General features: G+C 43.1%; 1 protein-coding gene across 1 annotated transcript; it reads left to right on the forward strand.

Annotated features, from left to right (window-relative positions):
- Positions 1-312: 312 nt before the first annotated feature.
- shox (shox homeobox) lies at positions 313-8,667 on the forward strand (the record flags this gene model as incomplete). Its single annotated transcript, XM_083996677.1, has 6 exons — positions 313-559; positions 2,310-2,518; positions 5,674-5,731; positions 5,936-6,024; positions 8,016-8,228; positions 8,578-8,667. The coding sequence occupies 6 exons, from the start codon at positions 313-315 to the stop codon at positions 8,665-8,667; spliced, it is 906 nt and encodes a 301-aa protein (XP_083852803.1).
- Positions 8,668-9,282: the final 615 nt, after the last annotated feature.

A 9,282-nucleotide genomic window follows, 5' to 3' on the forward strand; every position in this document is an offset into this window, starting at 1 on the left:
TCGAGCCGGCCTGTAATTGCTCAAGACACAGAGATCGGAGAGAAGGGGGGTGGTGGTGTTGGGTGGGGGGGCTGGGCTGAGGTGGCCGTGTATAAATAGTGTGCTCTCAAATACACAGTCACAACAGCAGGAGTGATCTCACCTCCTCTCCACCCCTTCTATCTATCGCTGCTGCTGCCAGCCTCCAAAAAAGAGCGCATATCCGTGAGCAGTGCTGCTGTCGTTCTAGCAGAGAGACGGCGAGGTTACGTTGCTGACAATTCACGGTGGATTTCCCTGAGCAGGACCACTACTGAGCGACAGAAGCCGACCATGGAAGAACTTACGGCATTCGTGTCGAAATCTTTCGATCAGAAAACCAAGGAGAGCACCAAAGAGAGTATCACGTACCGGGAAGTTTTGGAGAGCGGCTTGACAAGGGCGAGGGAGCTGGGCAGCCCGGAGACAAACCTGCAGGACATAACGGAGGGCAACCACTGCCCGGTGCATCTGTTCAAGGACCATGTCGAGCTGGAAAAAGATAAACTGAAGGACTTTAATGTTTCGAGGGCGACAGAGGGTAAGGGAGTTTCTTTTTTCCCCCTTTTTTTTATTTTTTTTTTATTTCTGTCTTTAAATGCAGGAAATGCTGCGTGTTGTGTCGGGAGAAAAATATGTCAAGTTCAGTCAGTGGTCTTGTAACGGCGGCGACGTTTTTCCCACACTTCTTTATTTCTTTATTGTTTATCTCCACGCGTAAGAAAAAAGGAGTTTATTTTACGCAGCGTTGCGCCTCAGATTCAAAGCAAAGTTGTCCCATTATTCTGTTATTAATGATTATTTCACAAAGCAGGAGGCGGGCCCACGGTCTGACCGCTGCTTTAACTATTTGATGATTGTTGTCAGACACTCAGGCTTGAGTCAAACCTCAATTAAGTAGCATTAAATAGAATAGAGTTAAAAGTTATATGCACATGGGGTTTATTAATAAGTTTAACCTTTATTTTAATGATAGTTTAACGTTTTGTGCCAATGCATAAATATACACAAGTCTGTGCCAATATTGACCACTCTACTTCATTTAAATGTGTTTAAAGCTGTTACAGTTTAATGTTATTAATGTAGAGCATCTGATTTAAAAGTTGGACTACAATAATGTTGCAAAATCTTAAATATAAAGGATTGTTGTTATTCTTTCACATTATACTCCCGGAAGTCATAAATAAAATCTAATTCCAGCTGTTGAATTCTTGCAAAAAAGAAGGGGGGAAAAAATCAAATCTGCTATTAAACACACATATCAAATAGATATTTAAAAATCATAATTTGGTTTAAAAAATGTGCACAGGCCTCTCAGTCAGAAGTCAGACAGTGCAGTGTGGAGACTTATAGTGAGTTATTTGTTTCTATATTTATCCCGTAATAGCAACAAAAAAAGAGGGGTTAGCTCTATTCTGTATTATCCTGCCTTATACTCCTTATTAAACCCAGCTGATAGACGGTAAGACTGGTGGTGTGTGTGTGTGTGTGTGTGTGTGAGAGAGAGAGAGAGAGAGGATGTGTGTGCGTTGATGTGATATGGTTTTCATATAAAATCAAATGCTTCTCGGTTTTCACGTCAACAAACTACAAACAATAAAATGCAAGTGAACGGGCCCAGTAATTGCAGCAGTTGTCAGGTCTGTTACTAATAATAACAGCTCCTAATAATGCTGTAATGCCTAATAAAAATAGAATAGACTATATGCTGACAGCCTTGCAGTGTATTGTGCTGTGAGAAACACAGACATTTGTGGTTTTAATGGGGGGAGAATAAGAGGAGAAAGTTGAGGTTTGTGTGAAAGGAGAAAATGTTTGAGTGAACATGTTTTATTTATAGCCTGAAATGACCCTCAGTCTGTTTTACGGAGGAGAGTAATTAGGCCTAAATCTTCTCCGTTCAGCCGGGGCTTAATTCTCTGCTCTTTAAATCGCTTATAGCCTGATTAGACTTCCATGGCTTGTATTGAGTGATTTACTTTTATAACGGCACTGACTTATGGAGGCTGGAAATGCAGCCACAGGCCCCTGCTCTGCAAGAAATACGGCGTGTGTGCATGTGTGTGTGTAGGCTCTGTAGGTGTGTATGTGTGCGCTGCTGCCAAATTGCCAGGCCTAAGGCCCCTGTTAGGGCCCAGAGTGGGGGGCACAGTAATGTACATGTGTGTGTGTGTGTGAAGACATAGTGCACATGTGGCCTCCAGGAAGCTGAAACATCCAGCATTTAAACGCATCTTCTCTATTTTTCCCCCCACTTTTCCTCAACCCCATAACCGGGCGCCGCTGAACAGGGATATACGAGTGCAAGGAGAAAAAGGAGGACGTGAAGTCGGAGGACGAGGACGCACAGGGCAAACTGAAGCAGCGGAGGAGTCGCACTAACTTCACCTTGGAGCAGCTGAACGAGCTGGAGCGGCTCTTCGACGAGACGCACTACCCGGACGCCTTCATGAGAGAGGAGCTGAGTCAGCGGCTGGGACTGTCCGAGGCCAGAGTCCAGGTGAGGGTCTCTCTCCCCCCCCACTCCTGACCGCTCCTCAGCCCTGCATGGCGCACAGCGGCTGCAGCTTGTCCCCCTGTCTCCCTGTCTCCTCTGCTAGTGTTGTGAGGGATTTAATGTCCACTTCACTGCCAGGATATGTGGTATCACTGCGCTCTGTGGGTGTTTTCTTATTAATGAACCATGTGTTGCAACCAAACATAATGTCATCACTCAGAATTAGCTAATTAATAGAACATCAAAATTATTGCGCCACATAAAATAGATCCCCGTCCTATCAGTTCGGATTGATTTCCTTATAAAAAATAATTAACACTTTAACTTAAACTATAAGAATATTATTTCTACAGTGGTGAAATTAAGCCCCCCCTCCCCGTTTCTTCTCTTTTTAATAATGCATTTTACAGTTTGACCTCATGTTGTTCATGTTTTCCAGCTTGTAAAAAAAAAAAAAAATGCTACAAGCGAATTGCTGCGTGAGCCACATGTCATATTTAAGTCAGGCCAAATAAATTGTGGGCAGATTTTTCTCCAGTGCTATTAATAGAAAAAAAGAAAGAAAAGAAATTAAAACAAAATGTGGAGAGCTCGTTAGTCCACATGTAGGTTGACCTCACAAACCTCACAGATTAAAAAAAGATGCTAATTCAGTTATGACAAAGCCCCAAGTCTGAAATGTCTTTACTATTCCTGTGGGGCTTATTTTATTTATAGAGTGAGTTTATATGACTTTTTTTTTTATTCCTTGGCTTTTCGTCATATTCCTACAGGGACTTGTAATGTTACTCTGACATTTGTGTGAAATTCTTCAGAGCGATTCCAGTGGATGTATTTTATTTTTTTTTAAGAGGGGGGTGATATACAGGCGCATAGGGGGAATATGAATTCATATTTAGACTGAATATTTAACCGTATTTGTGCTGCTCGTGCCCTCTGATGTGATTAATAAGTTGTTAAAAAATAAGTTTAAAAAAAAAATGAACATGAGGAGGGGTCTGTGTTTGTGCAGGCGGTGGCTTGGTGTCAGTCAGGGATTCAAACAAGTGTAAACTGCTGGAAGTCAGCGGGGATGTATCAGCCTACAGAGGCTCCATCAGTAGGCCCTCAGCCCCCACGATTGGAGGGGGGGCGACAAAAAAAAAAGCCAAGCAATGATTAAAATGAATGAAGAGCCTGAATGGCTGCTTCAGGGGACGCGCTCTTATGTCAACTCGTATCCCTCCTCATTTTCTTTGTAATATCTGCCATAGGCTTGATGTAGTGTCCCCATAAAAACAGATTAGAAATAACTCAATTCTGGCCCAACTCTGCTGCTGTTCAGCTTTCTAATCGGATGAATAAAAGCCATCATAGAGCTCTGGAAGCCCATCGACCACCATCCGGAGCTGAGCACGGTCGCGCTCGGTTGACAGTATAATTCGGGATAACACTGCAGTTATCACTAATAAAGTGTGAGGCGCGTGTGAATTATTATAATTCGTGGTGCAAATGTGCTTGATAGAGACCTGTGCTCGGAGTGTGTATGTGTGTATGTGTGATCACAATGAGTGTGAGCGCACAGGAGTCGTTGATTGCCTCTTGTTGCAAAAAATAAAGCTTTTGAAAACCCCCTCACCCCACCAACTCCCCCCACAACTCTTTATTTTAAGGCTCTTTCAGGCGCTGGGACGCGTTTTTTCCTCCAGATTTAGTGAGAGTGAATTGCAGCAGTTGCTGTTGCAGGCTGTGAACCTGCGCTCCGAGCAGCTGTCAATGAATCTAATTGAAAGTTATGAGAGCTTGGTGAGGAGCAGGCAGTAATTCAGTTAGGACTAATATCTTTGGGTTTCTGGCGCGCTGCTAAATTAAATGTCATTATTCACTGTCTCTAATAAAAAATCAAAAAGGAAATGAGATTAGGGTATTTGTGAAGCGCATCATTGAGTGGCCCTTAATGAAGAAATAACTGTCTGAACCAGTGTAGTTCACTTTGCTTAACATACTGGCACGTAATTGGAATTGATCTCGGGCCCGTCTAATATTAGCCCTGATTTATCTGAGGGATTACTGCGCGTCTATGCAAAATCACCTGGGATTTTCATAAACACCTTAACTACCATCATGCACCGCTGTGCAGCTCATAACTCACCACCTGAACATGCACGACAATTTACAACGTGAACGATTATTTATTGTCATTGTAACAACAATAATAGTAATACTATTATTATTAGTAATAATGTGATTGAATTGGTCAAAATTGTGCCACATTTCATTGCTGCTTAAATCTGACGCTTTATTACTGTTAATGTAATTTGTATGAGTTTATATACTTGAGTGATCAATTTTCCAAAGACACAATAATGGATTTTTGTTTCCTCAGTTGTCTCACTCACTAATGGGCCCTTTTTATTGACCACACTGTTGTTGTAGCCTCATCGACACAATGTTGTAACGTCGCCCCACGCAACTTAAAATGGCTCCGCTGCACCTTCAGTCACAGTCACCATCATCATAATCATCATCAGTCTGCGCCCTTTGTGGTCCCCGCGAACCGGTCGCTAATTCGGCGTCTGTAAATGATAATCAGCGCGGGGTCGAAGGGGAGGGGAGATAATGTTATTCACCGAGGCAAATTAGGTTGATGATGATTAACAATAGGCCGCAGCCTGCAGCTTCAGAGAGACTCAGCAAACTGGGAGCTGCTCCACCAGGGATCATTCATATTTTTATTTTAAAAAATATCACTACTGTATATTGCTTCCACGTGCTCTGATACACTGGTGTCACTGCCGAATTTAGTGTCTTTAAAAAAAAAGAAATGTTTTAGTTTTGTTCCTTTTAGAAATGTACAGTGAAGCTAAATAATAAGTTTCATCACCTATATATTTTTCATGTGGGTTAATTTTCGTATCTGAATTAATCTTATTTATATCCTATAAATATTTCTTTATTTTCTACTATGATAATTCATAGGTAATATTAGATTTATTTTGCTCAGATGTAAGCTATGTGTGATATCTCCTTCAGTGCTTATAAATATCTTTTCACAATTTAATATATAACTTGAATAGCATCTGATATAAAATAAAAAAGACACTAATCACATTTTAATTAAAAGCTGTTTTGTAAGTATTTGTCTAAATCATAATTTCCTTTTTTTCTCCCAATTTTAGGTGTGGTTTCAGAACAGAAGAGCAAAATGTCGAAAACAAGAAAATCAGATGCACAAAGGTAAATGTCTCTTCTGTCTTATATGATTGATTTTATTTATATTTTCCTCTTTTTCTTCTGGGTTTTTTTCTTTTCTTTTCTATTTTACTGCTTGACACTGTTCAACGATTTTTAACTGCATGTGGAAAACAAACAAACTGTGACCTCATCTCACATAACAACAACTGTCTGGCTGTCTGACAGACATCTTTCCATTCTCTCCAGGTGTTATTCTGGGCAGTGGCAGTCACCTCGACGCATGCAGAGTAGCACCCTATGTCAATATGGGCGCCCTCCGGATGCCCTTCCAACAGGTAGGCCATGTTTCTCCTCCTATATGTAGCGGGTGCTGACGTAGCTTGGGAAAATTTGCAAAAACATTCAGTCAGAGAGGAAGAGCTCAGGGTAAATTAAATGTAGAAAAGTTAAAAATGCAGATGAAGTTGCAGTAAAAAAAAAAGAAAAAAAGATGATTAGTCAGCATCTTGTGATGCAGGGGTTAGGAGGAGTGAGGAATCTGTAATGGAGCTACATGTGTGTGAGAGAGTCAAAATAGACCTTCTATATTTGTACACCCACATGAATCTATAGGCCATGTGCAGCTATTAGATGCAAGTGATGAGAGACTGTGTGTGTGTGTGTGTTGGAGGGGGAGGGAGCAGCTCAGACCTCGCTGCACCTTTCACCTCCTGGCTGTGTGGAGAGAGGGTCGGGCTGCACGGGGAGAGGAGAGGTGGACAGACATTTGATCTGCTGCTATCTGCTTTTGTGTCCTGGCCGCTGTGTTGTCTGCTTGAACCTCGTGAAAAGCAGCGGCCTAATTAAGCCAACAGCGCGGCACATAAAAGAGATGATGAAAGCGGGGGAATGGAGTGGGCTCTGATGGATATTGGCGTTGAGCTGCACTGGCAGGGATGGGGGCTTGAGGCCTGCATACTGAGAGAGGCTCACTGTAAAAGGTTGAAACAAGCGCACGCAGGCTGTACTGAGATTTTCTTTTTACAATGCAGCATATGCATATAAAACAAGCGAGGGGCTTGTCGTCAGGTTGGGTAAGGTCATGAGTTGAAAAATGAGAGTTGAGTCTTGAGTTTGAAACCTTCACGTTCATGTGACTCCTCCTTACTGTTCTTCAGTATCCACCAGTACGTTGAGAAAGTGTGTATATAAAGATATAACACACGTGTCAAACCTTCACCACCTGTTTGGTTGAAGCTGGATTTGCTCCACGAAATGAATAAAAAATAAGAAAAAAAATCAACTTTCAACAAGTTGACTTTGGTTTTCTGTCAGTGCTTCTGCATTTTTATCAGACGTCAATCCACCGTGAGTGTGGAGGTTATCGGCCACAGCTGCACTTTGTTATCTGACTGTCAGTGAGTGAGATACTGTGTGTGTGTTTGTAGATACTGTTTTGCAGTAGTGTTTTTTTTGTGCGTTTGGATGCCACTGCAGCGCCGCTGAGCAACTATACTATTGTGGTTCAATTTAATTTTCCCTTTTTCATTTAACAACTTCAGCTTAAGTCATTTTCAGTATTTTTAGGCCAAAATGAAAGAGAGCAAAAGCGTAAAAAAAAAATATTTAGTCAAGTTAAAAACTTTGACTTTATATCATTCTATTTTGGTTGGAGAAGAAAGCACGAAATAGTTGAGTTTTCCCCACTTCTTCCTGTGGTGTTTGAAACTCATGAGAAATGGCAACGGGCTCAGCTCTCCTCTTCTGAAGTAAGCGGATGCTTAATTTTCACCTACTTCTTATAAAATAATTGCCAAGAATGTGAAAACTGATATTCTATGCTCCTTATGGTTTCTTTTTTTCCCTTGACTCAGGAATATGTCTGGATAAATATTTATAACTCCAAATATGTGAATATCTTTTTAGTGCAAAATTGTTTATTTATGCAATTGAATACATAATCAGGATAACAAGACTGCATATTTCCAAGGGTATAACGGAGTCCTCAGTCTGAATTAAACAAATCTGTTCTGGGTCCTAGAAAGACTTTGATTCTAGACGATTAAATTGGATGTGGTGTCTGAGAGCAATGTATGATTCATTAACTTTTAGAATAGCTGACATGAAAAAAGGGCTAAAGCGGAGAGTGCAGCCCTTAACTATTTTCTTAGAAAACACACTGTAAGCAACAGCTTTGAGGGGGTAAAAATCTGAGGGGGGATTTAATAGTGTCAGACTGTGAAACCTGAATCCTCAACCCTCTTCACACACACACATTTACTTACTTACACACACACACACATGTCCCGAGGCGCCGACATTGACTTTATATGTTGCTGTTCTGCAGGTCCAAGCTCAGCTCCAGTTGGACGGGGTCGCCCACTCCCACCCCCACCTGCACCCTCACCTGGCTGCTCACGCTCCCTACCTGATGTTCCCGCCCCCTCCCTTCGGACTACCAATCGCATCGCTCGCCGACTCGGCCTCGGCGGCGGCGGCAGTGGCGGCAGCTGCCAAAAGCAACAGCAAGAACTCGAGCATCGCCGACCTGCGACTCAAGGCAAGAAAACACACCGAAGCTCTGGGACTCTGACCCCACCGGGCTGCCCCTCCGCTCGCCTGATGCCCATAATCGCCTCTCACACAAGACTGAGCCTGTGAAAGGGCCGTGACACTCACAGCTAAAACTAAACTAAACAAAAACACTGAGTGAGAATGAAAGAGAGGAACACATACAGAGAGGGGGGAGAGAAAGTGTGTGTGAGAGAGAAAGGGGGAGAACAGTGGAGGAAGAAAATAAAAAGGAGGGAGCGAGAAAATTGTCACAAAACCAGCTGCCAAAACAAACCACTTGTAGAGAACGGTAATTAAATACCAATGAAATCACCTTTTACTTTTCGCCCCAACAGGCAGGACTTCTGCGGGGCCAGTGGCTCAGTCCACTCCAGGCACAGATCACATCCCAAGGACCGTACAAACACATGTGGATGTCTGTCTGAGGGCCAGGCCGGGGCCCGTCAGACCAGAAGACGTTAGAACAAAGCAAACTGGCCGGCGGCAGCAGCAGGGCCAAAAGCAGAGCCTCACTGACGCTGGCTGCCGCCATGTTGACAATGCAGAGGGGTTGAGCATGGGGGGGGGGGGGGACAGACTCACACAGCACCTCACCGAAGCATTGGGACGGCTCTCACCTTTACATGCCCCCCTTACCCAACCCCTCCCCCTCGGCCCTTGTACCCAATACCCCGCCACCCCTCACTAGAAAAACAAAGAAAAAAAAAAAGAAAAACATTTTTAAAAAAGGCCATATTTGTCTCCAACCACTGTGTTTCCCTGCTGCTGCCAAGTGCATGAGCTCTAATGGAGGACCGTTCTGGGACTGGCCTCCATCCACACCTGACACAAACGCTCAACAACTGTTTTTAACACTGCCATTCAACATGCCCACAGCCCCCACCCCCACCCCTTCCTCCCTCCTCCTCCTCCTCCTCCTCCTCCTCCTTTACACCTTCAGATTGAAAGGGTCTCCATTGCGGTTTGATATCCTTCTTCTTATGGACTCGTGCTAATAACAAAAGCAACAACTCCTGTTTTGTTCGCTGCAGAGGGCAGAG

Source organism: Trachurus trachurus, assembly GCF_905171665.1.
Source record: "Trachurus trachurus genome assembly, chromosome: 21".
Classification (NCBI taxonomy): Eukaryota; Metazoa; Chordata; class Actinopteri; order Carangiformes; family Carangidae; genus Trachurus; species Trachurus trachurus.